At 46.2% G+C, this 20374-nt stretch overlaps 1 protein-coding gene across 50 annotated transcripts in view; it reads left to right on the top strand.

Moving 5' to 3' along the window:
* LOC138513982 (mucin-19) overlaps positions 1-20374 on the top strand; it is a 1848798-nt gene that overhangs the window by 842756 nt on the left and 985668 nt on the right. For all 50 annotated transcript variants that reach the window (XM_069629210.1, XM_069629207.1, XM_069629194.1 and 47 more), the window contains exon 43: positions 8678-8841. In XM_069629210.1, coding sequence (XP_069485311.1) covers positions 8678-8841 — 164 coding nt within the window. The remainder of the gene's footprint in view (positions 1-8677; positions 8842-20374) is intronic.

The raw sequence follows: 20374 nt of genomic DNA, 5'->3' as shown, positions 1-20374 counted from the left end.
TCCATTACGATGTATGAGAGTTAGTCTTGTTACTCCCAGTCACCCTCTTATTCGGCCCAGTGTTTGTCTAAAAAGGGGAGGAGGAGAGTTGGGACCTCAGAGAATCCTAAAAAATAGGACGGGTTAGATGAACAAAAAGTGGGGAATAACGCGTCTCACCATCGGATGCCCAACCCCCTGTAGCACCCTCACCGAGGTGATCCTCCCACACTGGTCCACCCCCAGGGTATGGATCCAGAGGCGATGACCGTGCCCTGGCCATCTGAGAGAGAGATCCCTGGGGGCTATTGTGTGAGACACCCCCTGGTTTCGCACAGTACACACACACCTGGTGGATGTGCCCAATAATGCCAAATGGCCACTGTTTTAAGCCATTCTCATGTTGATGGTTCTACTGTTTGTCAGCATACCTTCCCTTGACATTTTGTTTATCAGAGCGTCCAATGACTTGAAGCCCCCTTCACCTCCCCTCCTTCCTCTGTGACATCCTGCATCTCCTTCTTTCCTCCCCTTTGTAAGGAACTCATGGTGGCAACAGTAAAGACAGACACAAGGGATCACAGTTCAAGGGTGTTTATTGAACTTTATAATGGGTGCGATAAACGCTTAATCTAAACCTAAATCTATGCTGGGAGCAAGCTAGGGCCATCAAATAATAATAAGGCAGTTCTAGTGGCATCTTGTCAAATAAAAAGGGCCTATACTAAAAAAAAAATTGCCAATCCTTAACACTAAATTACAAAAAAGTTTGTGGGATAATGTTCACCAGAAAAGAAAGAAGTGTACAGAAAATGATAAGTCAGGATGGTATGGCTTGGTCTCCGTTCCCCAGCTTTTAAGCATGGGACAAGGCAGGACATCCGAGCACAGCACACTCCTTGGCCTCGTCAGCACAAGATTCACAGTTCCAGTTCAACAATATCAAAAACCCTTTAGAGGCTGAGTCTCTTTCCTAAAAAGTCTCTTGCCTTAGAGGGACTGCTGATTCACAATGACAAACAAGCAAAAGTTCTCTTGGTGATCTTACACCTTGGGTGATTGCTCTTCGCACCTAGGATCTCTCTGTACCGGGCTCGGATCCTCCTTACAACTTGTGCTTCCCTCCACCGGGTTCACTACAGCCTTTCAACTTCAGCACACACGTCTAGCGTCTCAATGTCCACTTCTTATTGTGGCCAACCCTCAGCCGGGTTCACTCTTGTCAGATACACAGTTCAACTTGCTTTATCACGGTGCGGGATTCACTTTCATTAGCTCTCCCCTTGACATCCCTCCATCAGGTTCATATAGCCGCTTTAACACACTGTTCGCAGTTTACTTGGCTTTATCTCAATTCTATCAATTTGGGCATCCCTTTCTCAGGTTCACTACGGCCTTCATGTATTTTTAACACAGCTCATGTCTTGGTCATTTTCATCAGAAAGTGGAGTTTTCCTTCTCCTAGCTTTCTTTTTGGCATCCCTCTGTCAGGTTCACACTTGCCTTATTCCACTGTTCACAATCGTATTGGAAGGCGGGGTTCCCTTCCCCTAGTTTTCCTCTGGCAACAGGTCAGAGACTTTTGATTGTACAAGAGATTTGACATGTCCCTTGTAGGATCACTCTGATGCCTTCCGCCGCCCTTTCCTAGGGCCTTCTGGTACTTGTAGTTTCAAAGCATGTCCTGGTCAGAGTCTTTCGAACAAACGCCCACATGGTGCTGGACCCATCCGCACCTGGACGTCAACTGGGCTTTCTTTAAAGTTCAAAAATACACACAAGTTCTTCTTGTAAATTCCTTGCGTTCAAATATGTTCATACTTGCAACCTTGGGCTCAACACAGCTCGATTTTCTATCAGTTTCCTCTGACTTACCGGCTGTGCTGACCCTGTTATCTTCTTTGTTCTCTGGAGTCAAGGATAGTGCCACGGTAGCCAGCTTGCCTCTTTGCCTGCATCATCAAGGCAGGAGACCCCCATGTACTATTCACCACTGCTACTCTGCACACCAGCTGTAACTCCCGGTCTTATGATTTCCCTTTCAGAGGTTTCGCGAGTCTGAGGTGAAAAGGGCAAGGGCAATTCCCCCTTTGCTGTCCTTCCAGGTCTTGCTGCATTTCTCCTCCATTTGAACTGCCGGTTTGGTGTAGCTGTCTCCTCATGCGTTGGGCCTTGCTCAAAGTGTGCTTTCGTGCTCTGCCTTTTATCCCTGTTGGGAAGGTAAAGGGCTCTCAGGTGTGCGTGGTTACTGTCTATTGCCTGACTTTGCCTGACCCGTGTGTTGGAACATGCCAGGTAAACTGCTCTGGTGTTATTCTGTTGTCTCTTATTTGTGTGGAAAAGGGGGATGGGGGCTGAGCTTCTAAATATCCTACAGGGTAGGATGGGGAAAAGGTTTTACAGGCGAGGGGATACTGCATCTCAACCCTCTGTGTCCCACTTCCACTCCCTGAGGACCCCTCGCCCAGGTGATACTCCCCCACTGGTTCACCTCCGGGAACTGGATCCTATAACAATGACTGTGTCCTGGCCACCTGGACGACAGATCCTCAGGGACCATTAAGTGAGACACCTTCCGGTTTCTCACACCTGCAATCACTGGGCTCCGCAAACACACATGCATATCGGCACATAGACATATGTATTTACAGAGGCAAACCGTCACAGGAACACACACATCTGCCCTGTTTAAGTTTGTCTCAGACGGCAAGTCGCATTGCATGGCAGCTCTCTTCACAGTAGGCTGACCAAAAATCAGTGAAGGCCTCCAACAGCCAGCACCCCAAACGACTCTCATTTACAGGTTGCTTGATCTCTCCAACAGGACTGGGTCATCACCCAACCGACCACCCATCTTCACACACAGCATGGAGGTATGCCCAGCTTTTCAGGCCTGTGATCCCATTAGACATCTCAAAAAGACTTCAATACCATGTGGTGGGCAGAAGTCTTTTTTTCTATGGCTATTATAATTATGCTGTGTGTGTAAAGAATTTCTGATACACATTTCCGGACATCAAAAGTGATTACTAGGTATGTAGGATCTGTTAAACAATTATAGTCACTTGATAGCCTGATTTGAAATCTAATGTTACCATCTCAAAACATGTTGTCAATTCCACATAATTCCTTGTTTATTCCTTACATATCAGGTAATTACCTGTAAAGGTAATCCTTTCTCAGCACTTGCCCTTGGGCTCACTTTCCCGGACTTGTCCATCTTGGCCCTCCCTGTCCACTGCACTCATCCCCACCCCCTCTTCCGCTGGCACTTGCCGCTTTGGCCCTCCCAAAAATTGCCCACCTCCACCGTTGGGGGTACCCCACTCCTGCACTTCTATCTCCACCTCCTCCACCTTGCACTTACTACCTTTAAATGCACTTGCACAGTAGGATTGTCACAAAGCCAATAGGTTTTTCAGCGGGATGGTTATGCCTGCAGAACAACCAGGGCCATTCTCTTCTATGTATCTTCATAAGCTCTAGCAGTAAGCAAAGCTCACCTGAGCCAGATCGAGAAAAAAAAATGTATGATTCCATACATAATGCAGTGCAGTACATTACACAACAGTAGTAAATAAAATGAAATGTACAGCTGTCTTAAACATCCTGCCATTTCCTATTCTATAAAAACATGTATAAGTATACTGTCTTGATATCAAATTTGTGAATTAACTTTCCAACTTTGTAAGAACAACAAACATACAGTAGCAAATCTGTTGGACTTTATAAAGCCCTCACAAAAAAATGCACACCCTGCACATTTGCAAAGCCAAGCTGATTATCATTTGCAATACCTTTACTCTTACGTCCCGTCGCCTTTCCTCCATACTGTATGGGTGTCCATACTGTATGGGCATCCCTCGCGAGGGACAGGAGAAGGAAAATCTTCTTCCTTTTTAAATTCAGTGGTTCACTGCGCCTCTCCTCAGTCCCCTTTTCCACGTCGACGGGAACAGGCCAATTTCACCAGTGCTCCTGGGTTTGGCTTCAGCCATGTAATACCACGCGCTCTTCCCCGGATATTCTATCTTGTCTTTTCTTTTTCCTCTAGATACTTTGTCCTCCAACGCCACGCTCCTCCTCGGCGCATGTCGACTTCAACAGGCTTCAGCAGGTGTCCAGCCTGAGAGGGGCTTTTCTCCACAACAGACCCCCGCGCCCTTTGCCTATGCTGCCTTGGCCCCGACCACAGCTGGGAAGGTTGCCCCGTTTGTGATTCCTTGACAGCTCGAGCACTGAAAACAGACTAGCTAGGTGGAGGGAGCTCTTCCAGACATCACCTCCGAAAGGACCTCAAGGTCCTTTCTAGGCCAAAGACAAGGCCTCTATTCGCCATAGCACCCTGCAAGGGTGACTCCTTTCCGAAGAAGCACCTGACCGGGAGGGGCCTGTCAGGCTCTAGTACCAGCGCACGTACCAAGGCTAGTCCATCTACCGGCCTTACGGCCGAAGGGTCTCCTGATCCTTCTGGTATCAGACTGTACTGGCATCATGTCCGAGGGGGCGCCTTCACGCAGCACTACTGGCAGTTCTACCGAGGGCATTATGCCTTTCAGGCCCCGGCCTGAGGTGCGGGATAGGCCTTATACTCCAAAACCAAGCGTCTTGGAAGGGGCTGGGTCCAGTGAGCCAGGCACCATGACTTCAGCACGTGGCACGCAGCTCGACAAAATGGCCGCCGTGCCAGACGAAATGGCCACTCATCCGAAACCTCCTCTAGCAGAGCGGGTAGAGAAATGAGTCACAAGTTGGGACGGTGGTCAACCAGGTACGTGGTCTACAGCTTATCCATCAGCAGCGCAGGGAAGGTTCCCCCTGTATCCCAGACAGGGTGCGCCCTGGCCCCAGCAGCCGTGGCCACTCCATCAATATCTCCTGCCACCTGCTCAACCTCCAAAGACAGGTTCTTCGAAAGGTTTCTGGCGCTGATGCAAATGCCCCAGACGGGGTCTATCCTTCGGGATGGTATCAGGGACATGCTCCCTTAGGTCACCCCACCGGTACCCTTAGTCATTCCAATGACTCTGGTGCCTCAGTCCCCAGCACTGCCCGCACTTCCTGTGCCAGCTCCTGCTCTGGCCCCCATGCCTCTGTCAGTAAAGGCGGTTCCACAGGCTACGGTTCTCACACTGCAGCCCACGGCACCCAGTACCTCTCCATCAGTTCTGGATCCTCCGAGCTCTCAGGCAGTCACAGATGAGGAGGAGGACCCCGACACACCATTATCAGCGAAGGCCTTCCACGAATGCCTTGCGGCTCTGGCAAGAATATTTGGGCCTTCCTCGGCCTGAGGTTGAGCAACCCGAGGAGGGGTTCCTGGCAGAAGTCCTCACACTAAGGCCCCGCTCCAAGATGGGAATCCCGATGCAGAAGGACGTTGTTGCCCTGGCCAAGAAGGGGTGGCTCAAGCCGCACTCTGCCCAACCTGTCAATCGCTGCCTCAATGCCAGGTACAGGCAGCTAGAGGGGGATATACTCTTGCTATTTGCTCATTCGCAGCTGCACTCCTCATTGATCGCTGCGGCATCACTCTATTATAAGCCTCAGTCGTCCTCGGCCACCTTGTCCTCTGCGCTGCTAGGCAAGGAGGAGAAGATCTTGGAGGCATACAGGAAAAATCTATACTCCAAGAAGATCTTGGAGGCGTACAGGAAAAAGCTGTACTCCAATGCCTCCCTGCACCTGTGTAAAGCCAACGCTGATGCCATGCTGGCAGCTGCTAACCAAAGGCTCAGGCGAGAAATCACGGACTTCCTCCCAGAACTCCGACTCCAAAGCCAGGCTCACTTAAAAAGCGGGACTAGGAGAAGCCAAGATGGTAGCGTCCAAAATTATGGAGTTCTCAGTGGCCCATATCGATACCTCTGGCCAGGCCATCTGCATCACCACAGACATGAGAAGGATGTCCTGGCACCGGGCGACGAAGTTCAACCTGGACGTCCAGGAATGCATATTGGACCTTCCATTCGAGGTTAGTGACCTCTTCCACTCCTCCACGGATGAAGAATTAGATAAATAAAAGAACAGCTCACAGACCTCTAAGTCTTTATCTATTCTTACGAAGGCCACGCCCAAGGCGTACACCCAGTCAATCCACGCTCCAACAAGGGACGGAGGGTTCCGAGGCTTCCAGGAGCGGCGGTCCAGGCAACCTGACCGCTCCCCGAGTCAGCATCGGAGCAAACAACAAAAGGGGGGGTAAGAGGTTTTTCCAATACCCCTCCTCCTCAGCAGCCTCAGAGAGTAAATAGGCATGACAAGCCCCTCCGGGTCCACGTGTCTCCGGTGGGTGGCAGGCTTGCCACTCATGTGCAATTTTGATGCCAAAATGTTTCGGATCCCTGGATACTATCTGTAGTCTCCACGTGGTACCGCCTACCGGTCCCTCCCTCTACTCCCTCCTCACCTCCCCTCCCCTCCCACAGATTGGGACACCAACTCTGTTGGCGGAAGTCCGGTCGCTCATCAAGAGCCAGGCAGTGGAAGAAGTCCCAACCTCCAAGAGAGGATTGGGCTTCTATTTCAGGATTTTCGCCATACAGAAGAAGAACCAGGCTGGCCTGAGAGTTGTGTTGGACCTTTCCACCCTCAACCTCTCCCTACCTCTCCAAAAATTCAAGAGGATTACGCCAGCTCTCATTGCAGAGACACTGAACAGGAGAGACTGGGTGTGCTCCCTGCATCTGAAGGACGCGTATCTACACGTCGCGATTTGGCAGCTGCATCGGTCCTTTCTGAGCTTCAGGATCATGGGTTACCATTTCTAGTAGAAGGTTCTACCCTTGAGCCTCAACTCAGCCCCCAAGGTATTCACCAGACTGATGAATGTGGTGGCGGTTCTCCTCAGGGCCATCACATCTACCCATAAATCTCCTGAGGCAGTTCTGCACACCTCCTCCGTGTTTATTAACACACTCCATGGCCTGGGGTTTACTATCAATCTCAAGAAGTCTCCGCTGCAGCCCACGCAGCGACTGACCTTCCTGGGCCTCATCTGGGACACCATCTCCGAGAGGGTGTCCCCTTCAGAGGACAAGATTACAGCCATCAAGAGAGCTACTACTCACTTCGTCTCCAGGACTGTGACCTCGGCCTGGTGGTACCAACCCCTACTGGGCATTATGACGGCGGTCCTTCTGGCCGTCCCCCACACGAGACTCGGGATGAGGAGGCTGCAGCTTCACTTCACAGCTTCCTGGAATCAAGAGAGGGGCTCACAATCAGAGCCTGTGAACATTCCCACATCTCTCCACCTGGACCTCACCTGGTGGTCCACGGACTTCAGCCTACGGCGGGGCAAGCCCTTCTGGCAGCCACTCCCTCAGGTCACTGTCATGACGGACTCCTCCCTGGAATGCTGGTGAGCCCCTCTGGACAACCACAGCGTCCATGGAGTCTGGACCCGTAAGGAGTCCCACATCAACTGGCTAGAGTTGAAGGCCATATGGCTGGCCCTCAAAACCTTCCTCCCTCTCATCAAGGGCAACACAGTGCTGATACAGATGGACAACTCCACCAGCATGTACTATGTCAATAACCAGGGGAGTGTACCAGGTCCCCTCCACTATGCAACCTCGCGGTCAGCATGTGGGAATGGGCTCTGGAGAACGACATCTACCTCACAGCCGTCCACCTCGGGGGGGGAATCCAATCTGGAGGCGGACAGAATCAGCAGGCTTGGGGCAGACAATTACGAATGGCAATTGAACAACCTGGTACTGGAAGAGATCTTCCTCGGGTGGGGGCACCCCCAAGTGCATCTTGTCGCCTCCCAGGACAACAGGAAATGCCGGCAGTTTGCCTCCTGGCTGAGCGTTGTAGATTTATTTCACATCAGTGTTTCTAGTTTGACTAAACTACCAGATTACAATGACATATAATGTGCACCATCATGATTTGGTGTTATCCTTCAACATCTCAGTGATGCACAGTGAGGCTCAATTTACCGATTTCAGCACGACAAAAAAGTAGTTCCTTCCTGGATTCAAACTTCTCATCTGCTGATTACAAACATGGCAGGCATAAAAAGATAGTATATCAAATACAGTAACAGTAGCGCGCCTATTTATAGCCTGTTAATCACAAACTAATTGGTACCTTAGATTTTTAGCATTTTACCAGCAGGTGTTATATTACTAATTTCAATGGTAGTCATTTCATCCAATTCGGAAGTTACCCAATTTCCAGGCAGAAATATGCAATTCTTCAAAGAACCTCATTATCTTGAGGTTTGCCTGGCACTACCTGCTACCCATATGTCAGTCCGATAAACTTAATTTCGGCAGTGCACCATAAAAGTCAGCATAACACAGTATACAGTACAGAAACAATAGATACAACTTAGGGTCAAAACTCTAAGAAAAACAGAAGCCCACACCAGTATCAACGGGAAATCCGGCTAGACGGTACACTTCATGTCTCAAAGACCATTTGGTATCAAAACAAGCACGTTTCCTCTAATTCATCTCTTTACTGGTGGGGAAACACAAACTTTATACAAGGTCAATTCAATATGCTACCCATAAATAACTGTATAAAACTCTGCGTTTGATTGCCCAGAAGCACCACATGTACACGCATGGTGATAAGGTATATAATGCTTTAATTCAAATTTAATGCATCTATGTGTTCATTGTGTCATTATGAATGCGCCTGATTGCATCTTTGGAACTGATAGCTTTTCTCTTCGTTCCAGTTCCAGGCCCGGGCCAGCGAGCCCTGTATTCCTGGATGCTATTGTCGTAGACCTATGGTCAGGGATACCAGAGGCGAGTGTATCCTGCCCAAAGATTGCCCATGTTCCTATGGAGGACAAGAGTACAAAAATGGAGCTGTTGCAATAGCCAGATGCAATAACTGGTAATTTCAAACTACTAATACTGATTTATCAACAAGACTGCCCTCATAATTACCTACTCAGGTTTTCGCCAACATTGAGCTTGCAAGTATTTGTGTGAAAATAATTAGAAATGTCTTAGTCCTAATCACTGTAAATGTATATTTTGTTTGCACATGGAGACCTATTTGCCTATGTTCTGTACCAAAAACAAAAGAGCAACATATACACATCCTTTACATAAAATGGAAACAGTTATACCTGGCGATCAGGTTGTGAGGCCTATAATTGTATTTAATTTCATTTATTACATTTATAAAGTGCCTTTTGCCAAAGGTGCTGTTACAAAATATTAGAAAACCATACGATGTACATGATAATGCAAAACACAGCTAAAAACAGAAGGAGGGGGAGAGAAACAAAAAGTCACGAAGTAGAAAGAAGGAAGAGAAGATAATAATAGAAGATAACATGCAAAAAGAGATGAAAACATTAAAAGGCAAGCGAGGAGGAGAAAGAAGGGTTGAGAGTGCCGGTTGAAGAGAAATATCCACCCAGAGTTACGCTGTGTGGCCCACACTTCTCTCGCCTTCCAGTCAGGATGATCAGCATTTGTTTTGATAACCTCAAAAGGGAATTTTTATGCTTCTGCTGTTTGTTGTTTTGCTCTTGTGGTGTTTCTCCCACATCATTTCTCTGTGAAGATGATTCCCAGATATAAAAGGTAATCGCTTTTACCAGCATTCCTCTTACCAAACGGGATCTTAGTCTCTGGGGGTCATTCCGAGTAGGGCGCAAAGGGATACCGGGCACCGTTAAAGACATTGGTGCCGGTAAACCCTTTGCGCCCTACTACGAGGTCCCTTTGCGAACCCGTCCTTAACGCCTGCTTTTACCAGGCGTTATGGACGGGATCCGCAAAGGGACTTCAGAGCTAATAACGGTACTGTAATTTACGGTACCGTTATTAGCACCCTCCCCATCCCATTGAGCCCTATAGGGGCTCAAATGGGAATGGGGATTGACATTTTCAATGGGGACTTACCGGTCCCGCAAAGGTCGGACTAGATCGGTAAGTCCCCATTGAACGAGGGCAGACACGGTACCGGTAATGGTGCTAGTCTTGCCGCTACTAGCGCCATGACTAGCTTCAACCTCGGAATGAGGGCCTCTGACTGTATTGGTTTTTTGGGCTCTATTCATGTTCTTTAATTCTATCTTCTTGTTGTTCTCAATGGAACAAATATTGCCTTTGTCTCAGAAAGCTGTTCACCAACTTATGTTCTATTGATGATAGCCAAAGCCGTCAGCACTTATCAACAGTAGTATTGGTATTTTCACAATTTTTGGTATGCCTCTAGCTTTCAAACATATCATTAAGCTACACATTGAACAGGATCGGGCTATAGAGCACCCTTGTTTCAAACGTCCTTGTTAGTGAACTCTTTAGACCATACTTCCTTCACCTGCTCAAGTGAGCATACAGTTCTTTCAGTAAGTGAATTCAGCGCTTCTCGATCCTTGTTTGATGCAGTGTAATTCACAGCCTCCCTCTGTCAGGCAGAGTGATTGACGGAAGTCCAGGAAAATTGCACAGAACTTGCATTTGAACTTTTAGAACTGTATTGATAAGGGTATGTAATATGGAAACTTTATATATGGGGACTAATCCTTCTTTGAAGCTTTTTTGCAAAAGGGCGCAGAATGTTTCCATAATCGAGCCAGATTTTGAGATGCTTCACAAGGATTTTAATGAAGACTTTGTCTTCCATGTCTGATTGGTCTTAATGATTTGAGGGATGGTTATCAACCCATAATTGTAAAGTACTACGGTCATATTTGTCGACTAGGACTCGTGAAGTTTATTTGACTATATAAAATAGTTTATTCTATACTATGTAAAAACATGTTATTCCGTATTAGTTATCAGCAAGATTTAAACTGCCTGGTTCCAACCTGGATTTTAGCTTGCTGTTTGCTTCCTACACCTTCTTCAGGCATCAGCGGTTCCTCATAAGTTCTTTCTGGTTGTCTTCCTGGTGAGTTGCCTCAGACACTATATGTTGCAAAGTATTCAGCAGTGCCTCATATGCAGTCCTTGTTGTTATATTTTGTGGTGTGTGTATGATCGTTCATACATTTTCCATTCTTGTTAACAGACTTATTTCTTCAAAAAATGCTCTCAAAGTGAACATCCAAAACTTCTGGGAGTATTGTTTTCACTAATTTAGATGCTTGATTTGCTTCCCTATCCACAATCAGCCTGAATGTTTTAGAAATGTGTACTTTTGACCATTTGCCTAATTCTTCCTTTTTTCGAAAAGGCATGTTTTATAAGCTGTTTATACTCTTAGTTTCCTGAATTCTGGTGCATTATCGCTTTTTTCTTGTGCCTCTTCCGGTAGGTCAGAGTTAAGAGCAGAAGAACTGGACAATTTCTGTTTCAGCATAAACTTAAAGAGAATCCTCACCTGAGCATATTATCATGGTAGAGGTTCCCTATTCTATAAACAGCAAACAGTGCTCATATTGATGTCATGTAAACATAACTAGTCCTCTGTCCAAACCTATCCTTATCTTACTGGTCTTAGCACTAAATAAAAGAAAGACAAACTTGGCTCAGAGAAGTGGAATTCCTTCTTTTGTGACTTCTGATGGTTGGGGCGTCAACCCCTCCCAAAAAGATGTCTCTTAACAAAGTCTTTACCTTGAACTCTCAGGTTCTTGGCTTTGGAAATAATTACAAAGAAATCGAGTATTCTTGAAGGTCCCCACAAAAACCAAAAGAAAAGAATGTTCCTCTGAGCCCACTAGGCTTTACCTTTCTTACACAGTCCAAAAAAATCAGTAATACTTTTGGATGTAGCAAGGGCACAAAGCATGAACTCCTCGGTTCAATCCACAAAGACCTGCTTAAACCTGACAATTTGGCTCCCACTTGACAAACTTGCATTTGTAACTCTTTCAACTTTTAGTTCTATGTTCGTGGTTCAGCCTGCCAGGTTGATCAGATACTATACTTGTTGGTGGTCCTACTGGGACTGTGCGTGTCTGCTTCATACAGCTCTTCATTCTCTGCCCATAGTGTGTGGCTGGGGGGTGTAAACCAGACTAGGCTCAGGCCTCTTGGGTTTAAGTTTCCTTCTTGAGAAATGTATCTTTCAGCTACAATCCTCATGGTTGTTGCGGCTTCTTCTAGGCTTTTGGTCACCCCTCCTAGGCTATATTCCTCGGGTTCAGCTGTTCGGCTGGTTCGCTTGCTCTTCGGTTTTTAGCAGTCCCCTCCTGTGCCCTATCTTGAGAAATCTATCTTTTATGTACAACCCCCATGGTTGTTACTGCTTCTTTCAGGTTTTTGGTCACCCCGCCTGCAATGTTTGCTTTGGGTTTAGCCATTCAGGGTAGTTTACTTACTCTGGGGTTTTTTTTAGGACCCTCATGGGTCTGATCCTGAGAAGAGTATTTTATATGTAACCCTCATGGTTATTTCCACTTCTCTCAAGGTTTTGGTCACTCCTTCTCAGGTACAGGTTTTGGATTCAGCCCCTCAGGGGGATTTGCTTACTCTGTGGTCTCTAGTAGCCCCCTCTTGAGTCTTATCTTGAGGAATGTGTCTTTTCAAAATAGCCCCTGTTGTTCTTTCCACTTCTTTTAGGTTTTCGGCCACCCCTATTAGAATGTATTATTTGTATTTGTATTTGTTTATTTATAGCGCGCAAACCATCAGGCCCTTTGGGGTGATTTGTTAAATCTTTGGTTTCTAATATCCCCCTCCTGGGTTGTATGGTCTACTACCCCTTCTTTGTGTCTATTTTCAGTTTCAGCATGTTTTAAGGCCCAGTGCCCCCCACCCCCCTTTGTGTTTGTTCCGCTTGCTAAGCATTTGGTTTCTCTTTTGTTGACTCACATAGCTTAATCAACCTCCTCCCTCTCCTTACTGCAGCCTGCACTCTTGCGGGGTATGTCGCCTGTGGAGGCGGTTGCTCCCCCAGGTGGGAACCGTCCTTTTGGGTTCGCCAGCTTTCTTCTTATTTGTTCAGGTGCCGCGATTCAGCCCCATTGCTCTACCGCTTTGGTTATAGAATGGCCTCTCTCTCTCTCTCGCTCCCAGAAATTTAGGGAATGAGAATTGCCATGGTTCCCCCCATCACATTTGCTTCATGGTCCTGCCTCCAAGTGAGCTCAGCTCCATGCGGCAGCAGTGGCTTCTGCTTTATGCAGCCTCTCTCCTGCTGGTTCCTTTCCGGCAGATGTCTTAATCCATTTTAATGTGCTTATAAGTTATGTTTGCTCCATTATTTGAGTTTGATGCTTTTTCTTGTGCAGTGGAGTTGTACTGACAACCAATTGCATTCACGGGTATAACTGGTTGGGGAATTGTTTGCATTAGGAGAGAGTTTTTTTTTTATTGTGGTTTAATCACCACCTCTGGCTACACTGAGAAAGATGTTTTGTCAGTTTACCCTCACTTGTTTGTCTTTCTTTACACTGTGGGCTATCCCATTAAGTTCTCAGTTATTGGGTGCCTTGGAAGCTTGCTTGCATTCTGACTGCTACTGTGTATTAGTTTCTTCAGCTGATTCTAGATTCTTTGTTGAGCTCTACCAATATCCTTCTGTAACTCTTCCACCAGGAGCTGTGTTTAAGGTCCCCTCTTTTTGCTTTTCTTTTCATTGCAGGGTGTTTGGTGAACCCTGTCTGCTGCTAATTTGCATGTGTCAGAGAGTCTCACCGGTAGCCCATCTTCTTTTGATTCCTCCCACAGTGCGAGTCCTGCTGCTGATATTTGCTTCTTTTCTTCTGCTAGCCTTTACTTAGGTCCAGTGTCCCTTCTCTAATGGCTGAAGGACTTCTGGGGGCTCCTTGATTGTTTAATTGTTTTCTAGGACAGGTAGCTGGGGGAGGTAGGAGGGGGCTCATATGGTATGAGCAAATGAATCTCTTTATTAGTCTAATTATTACACCAGAAGGTGTCAGATTACAGAAACATTGCACGGGTGCAAGGCCATTTTTGCACGGTATTACCACTTCGGCAAACACTGTCTTGCTGCAAAAACATATACCTATAATGCATTTTTTTGCAACAGGGAAAGGTTTGCCCTAGTGCTAATACCAGTCTTTATTAGCACTGGGGCAAACTTTGCCCTCGTGCAAAAATGCACTGAAAGAATAAGTGTTTTGTACTAAGGCAATGTTTCAAGGGATCATTGCCACTTTCTCTATTTTAAAGGAATAAGTACTACATACATCAAGCCAGCCTATAATCAGTGGCAATATGGTTGTCCCCACAGCTATTACATAGTTTACTTGAACAGATGCAAGACGGTCAGCTGGGGAGACTGCTTATTCAAGACAAGACCTCCTGCCTACCAGTTTGCCTTGTCTCTCTCCTATCTGGATTTTATTTCTCCAATTTCTGCCTTAAATCTTGGTCTAAATTAGTGGTCAAAGAGAGCGTGAACAGTTGGAAAGCTGTGTTCCACTACTTACATTTGTTTACTGGTAACATTTCCACTCCTTTTTTCAACCATTTTCACCATTCTGGAACTGTTCTTTGTGAGGTTAAAACACACTTCTCCACTTTAAAACCTGATAGCAGTTACAACTCAATTGAAATCTTTCAGCCCAATTGGCTGTCAACCAGCATGGCTACAACCCTTGTCAAAATGTGTTGTACATTGCTTCTTTCATGCCAAGTCTACACCTCACCGGGTCACAGTTCCACTACTTTTTGGTACACTTCTACCACTGGTCTAAATGCCTCTAAGTTTTGTTCCTGTATTCAACCCTGCGCCTCCTCGTCCCCTTTTTCAGATTTAGAGTCTCTGCCCACAATTTGTTTTGAACATGGGGTACAATTTCAGATCTGTGGCTCCTTGGTTTATTTATTTACATTTGTATAGCGCACATCTGCCCGGGGGCATCGTGGTGCTGAAAGTAGTCTTACTTGGTACATAGCATACATAGTGCCAAGATTACAGTAGGTAAATAGTAGGGGGTGTTACTTACAAACAATGGGTACAGTAGTTTGTGAGGACATATCATAGATACATAAAGTTGTCATATACAGTAGAGGAAGAGGAGGGTGGAGTAGGTTAGTTGAACAGGGTGGTTTTGAGTAGTCTGACGGAGGCATGGTATGATTTTTCGTTCCTTGGTGTGGTGGGGAGTGCGTTCCAGCTTTTTGGTGCTAGGTGTTGGAAGCAGCAACCTGGTGGGTCTGGTGGATGTATTGAGGGTGATTCTTTCGGAAAGATAGGGCGGTGTGTTGACGGAGAGGCATCTGTGGGTGATGGCCATGGATTTGAATAGGATACGTTCTTTTATTGGTAGCCAGTGGGCCTCTTTCCTGACTTGGGAGATGTGTTCCCTTCTTGGGATACTCAGAGCTGCTCTCAGGGCATTGTTTTGTGTGACTTGCATTTTTTTTAGGTTTTTGGTAGACGTGCCCATGAAGAGGGCATTGCAGTAGTCCAATTTAGAGCCTATTGTGGCTCTGGCTGTTGCCAGGCAATTGTTTGTGGATAGAAAGGGTTTCACAGCATTAATTACCTTGGTGGTAAGTGCAGCAGAGGAGGCTATGGCACTGACCTGCTGTGTCATGGATAGTGTGGAGTCAAGGTATACTCCTAAAGTTTTTACTGCGGAGTAGAATGTGATGGTGGAGTTATCAATGTTAAAGGATTTGTATTGTGGAGGGAGTTTGTTTAGCGTTTCTTTAGTGCCAACTAGTAGGATTTCTGTTTTGTTCCCATTAAGGCAGAGGCCGTTGGCTGCCATCCAACCAAAGGTTGGGTCCAAAGGCCGCAGATAGGTCCAGCAGGAGCAGGATTGCTGGTCTGCCTTTGTCCATAATATCATTGAGTTGGAATTTAAGATCTAGTAAGACCGATTATGTTCCGTGTCCCGTCGGAAACCCGATTATCTTTTCCCTAAAATGCGGTGTTCTTCCAGGTATTGCTGGATTTGCGAGTAGGCCACATTGTCCAGAATGTTGAACAAGAAGGGAACGGTCGTAATTGGTCTATAGTTGTTGGCGTTTTCAGGATCTAGGCTAGGTTTTTTGAGAAGATGGCGCACCCAGGCTTCTTTTAAGTTGGTTGGGACTGAGTTAGAGTTCAAAGATGCATTAATGAAAGTTTTGAGAAACGGTGGTTCTTCTTGCATTCTTTTTCGCCTTCTATTGTTTCTCTCTCTCTCCTCTCATTGCTTCACCGTCTGGTGGCATAGAGGACTTGTTTTTGAAAGTGCTCTCTTTTGATCCAAAAAGGCTTTTGCCGACACTTCCGGTTTTCTAGGCCAACACTATCTCATTCCTGCTTTCCTTTAAGAGTTTGCCCAGGGACCACCCTTCTGTTTGACCTTGATGCCTGAAATCTGCTTTGCCTCTAGGTATTTTCTTAATGCAATATATTTAGAATCCCATGCCCCTCCCCTAGAAAATCCAAAATCGTTTGGGGGCGTGTAGCGAGAATAAGACTCAGTGTGAAATCATTTGGTGGAGTGGTGGTAGCTGTGTCAGTGAAATGAGAAGAGCAGTCAGTCCACCCAAACATAGTGACCTGTAAGCAAGCACTTAAGTGAGCCGAGTCTGGCCAGGACTCAACTACCGCAGAGTCCAAAAATTGCTGTTGAACCCCGGCCCTATCCAAATCGACCTGATTTGCACACATGCCAAAAGCAATTGAAATTATAATGCGTGAAAAAAACGGTCTTGTCCTGTTGATGTCAGCATCACCCAATGTTTAGAAAAGAAATATTTATAATGAATGGATGTCTTTCTAAAGAGCTGTGGAGTTGGAAACCGCTTTACCAATTTTGATTTCACTTCGTTTTTGTATTGGAATATTTTTTATTGTAGTCTATTTTTGCACTGCTGGTGAATTGCGTTATATACAACACCTTTTAAAACGGATATTCCTTGCATTCATGCAAGGTATGAAAACTGCCTCATCTGTTAAGCCAATCCTTTACTGACACGGCCCAAACGTAGCTGAAAGGTTCCTTTGCTACTTGCCATTCTTGGGGTACATCAGAGTTTTCTGAGGCCCTGCAACCAAATATGTTAAAGCCGTCATGCACGAGCAGCTGCAATTGGGGATTGACTTCACGTTAACTAGCACGGAGAAGCATACACATCTATTAGATGGGAACAAGGCAGCTGCAATTTTTGGGGACCCTCCTTTGACAAATGAAGTTCGATTCGATTAATGCAATTTATCAACAACCACACATTATTCGTCCCTTTACCATGCCCTTTCATTTGGACACAGAGTGCGAAGTTAAAGTGCAGGTAAAGTGCAATACCCTGCTACACGTTCTATGAAGAATTCGTCACAGGGCATACCAATGGCCAGAATGCCCCAATGTCTCTCTGCACCCTCACGGCTCAAAACAGATGATAGACTTCGCCAGGCACGAAGCGTGCTGCCGCTGAACAAGACGCTAAATGCAAGCCACCGACAAGGCTCCAAAATAGTTGTCAGTGCCATGCGGGTACGAGCATTTGGTCGTGCTAGCTCGACGTGTGTATGCAGCGGGGAAACGGGAGAGCAGCTATAGTAACCGCAAGCACCAGACAGCAAGGCAAGTCACTCTGGCTCTGCGTGTATTTGTGTGCCATGGGGTGCCTCGGCCACACACTTCACCACTCTACCCTTTCCGCCTCCTGCATCCATCTCTGGTGATGCAAATAGATCACATGTAATTGTGAATGGTATATGCTAATGGAAACAGCAATTCTGTCATTTTCTCCAACTATCCTGCATCTCTAGAAAGGAGCAGTGCATATTCACACTCATACTATACATTTTCAAGATGGGAGACGAGTGGCCATGTCGTACCACAAATCTTAACTTGCTGTACAATTCTTCTGCTACTCATGCTGTGCCAGTCCTTTCTCGGCTCGAAACGTTCCCAGCTATTGGAGTGGCGCCTTGGGTGTGGGGGTTGGGAGAAGTGGGGTTAGCCATTGTGCCTTTTAGTTGATTTCTGCCTGTTGTGCCCCCTCCCCCTCCCCAGTTGTTAGCTCCCACTCTCTTGTATCTCTGTTTCCCACACCGTGTGTTCCCTCTGTGAATTGTAAAGCGCTGTTGCTTTCGGTAGCTCAGCCCACACTCAATAAATACTTTATTAATAATAATGTTGAGTGATTTTCCATTGCCCATACCACAGTGCTGCTGCTTTCATCTGTGCGCTTCCTCTTGAGGGTTGAGTGTGCTGCTCTCCTCAGCAGGCTATTAAGTTTGAGGAACGATCTACTTACTATTCGCATATATCCTCATTATATTCTCTATTTAGACAAGGATTTCGCAGACATGCGAAGGTAAAACCTGAAATTCTCAAAGAATAGCACATCCAAGAAACCATTCAAAGCATGGACACCTGTGATGTCCATGTTTGGGTTTCAGTTGATGAGGGGATTAGAGTTTTCTGAAGTAAGGATATGGTTGGCACACTAGAAGAACACCCAGAAGGAATGGGAAGCTCGAGCCTATTCACGGAGAGGTTTGCTATTTTCACATGTGAACTAATGTACACTGGTCATTGAGGAAGAGGCTGCTGCAGAAACTGTTGTAGATTCAGAAGAACCACGACTCAAAAGTTGGTTTTGACCGCTTTTTCTTTTTCCTACACAGGATGAGCCTGGGATGAACACAGGGAGGTTCTAGGAGATTACCAAAACAAAATAAGGAATACCCTTCCTGTGTTTGGTTTAAAAACGTGCGCAGTGATGGAAGATCAGGTTTTTCCTATCATGAAGATACTGGGTTTCCCCCAGGATCTCTAACAAATATCACAGCAGCACAGATATATAGAGCCCATTCGTGTATTTGTTTAAATTCTCCGGGTTATAACGGCCGCCCACTTCTTTGCCACTGGCTCAATCCACAGGGGTTAAGCTGCCTGCCAATATTTTGCAATCCATATGAGAAATATGTTGCATAACAAACTGCTGCCTGGTCCGGGTTGTGGTACTGCAAGGGTCCAATTATCCCATTTCTGGCTCGCCGCCTTGCTCTCTTGGCCATTCCCCTCTTTTTAGTTTGAGATATTAGATTGCAGAGCCACCTATAGGCCAAAACTATTGCATTAGAGGACAGATAGGGAAACATGGCCTATGAGGTGGGACAAAAAGATTGAAGGTGTTGTTTGATTATTTGCCCACCCGTTGACTGCCAATGGCAATGCTAATCCCTATGGCCAGTATTACCCCTTTATTGCCCCTCCCCGCCCAAAACACCTTCTGATGGGAATTCTTTCAGCTCACTTTATTCAAGCCTTGCCATCAAACTTGGAACTCAACGTGCCTGCCAGTGTTTTTTCAAAGCTGTCTTCCGACAATTAATGACATAATTGGTTCTGTAAGCACCTACTGGTGTAATAGAAATGTCTAAACCGGGTCTACCTTAAGCAACTTGATGTAAAAGCACTATACATGTGCTTGACTGAAGGCCTGTTAAAAACAAGCATTGGCAAAGCCAACAGTTTTGCCTTGTGCAGAAGTATTAGGCATTTGCCAGACACTGATACTACATGCCCAGGTGCACCATTTTGCATCTGCTACCATCAATGGCCAGTTTGTAACACTTAAGGTAGTGCCTCGCAGGTGACTTTCAATGCCTACAGAAAAGCCCAAACTGTTGGCATTGCCAATGCTTGTTTCTGTAATGGATATAATGCCCTTACAAGTGTCACCGTTACTTTATTATTCTTTACTTAAGGAGAAATAGTGTCTGTCCCAACCAGGACATGGATGAACAAGCAAAAGCAAGCCAAGTTCGCTTTTCTACATTTCTCTTTTCTCATAATAGTTGTTCATTGTGGACAGCTAAAAATTAAAATGCTATGAAAAGATCAACCAAAATAAATTCCTCATTTACTCCTGTCTTCCTTTCACCCTCAGACCTTTTTGGGGGATTGTCATGTGTTCCGTTGGTGTAGGCTCAAGGGCCGAAACAGCTGTGGCTAGAGTCACTGTGGGGTTTGGGTCCAGCTACGTGGTTCTGATCTCTTGATCAAGACAATTCCATCAAACCTGCAGCAAGACGGGCAACAAAACCTGACACAGCAATCTCTAGAGCTCTCATGATGAAGATGGACCACCAGAATGCAGTAGACAAAATAAAGCAGAAAATAAAACCCCAATCAGGGGTCAGCAGGTTCAGCTCGAGGCAGTGACAAAGAGACTCAAGTCATGCTCCTCTTCAGGATGGAGAGCATCTGATGCAGGTAGCAATGTTCCTGGGCCACCAGCTGAAAACCTGCACCTCCACAAGCACCAACATGGAAAAGTATTCATTGCAGCAGAGAGGCCTGGTCATTGAGTGATCAGTCCACAGGGTGTCCCAGGACACTCCTGAAGCCACCGAGGTCATGGTGCTAGCTCAATTCCAGGACTGATCGATTGCATTAGTCCAGGGGAGGAAAGCATTGACAGCCTAAGAGGGCAGGAAGAGGGCTACAAAGCAAGAATGCAGGGTCTAAACCATAATGCCTTGTCTGCTGGTCTCTCTCTCTCTCTCTCTCTCTCTCTCTCTCTCTCTCTCTCTCCTT

The sequence above is a fragment of the Ambystoma mexicanum genome, chromosome 12 (genome assembly GCF_040938575.1).
Source record: "Ambystoma mexicanum isolate Mex_15411 chromosome 12, UKY_AmexF1_1, whole genome shotgun sequence".
In the NCBI taxonomy this organism is placed as follows: Eukaryota; Metazoa; Chordata; class Amphibia; order Caudata; family Ambystomatidae; genus Ambystoma; species Ambystoma mexicanum.
Note: the sequence above shows the minus strand (reverse complement) of the source record. Positions and strands in the feature narration are given on the sequence as shown.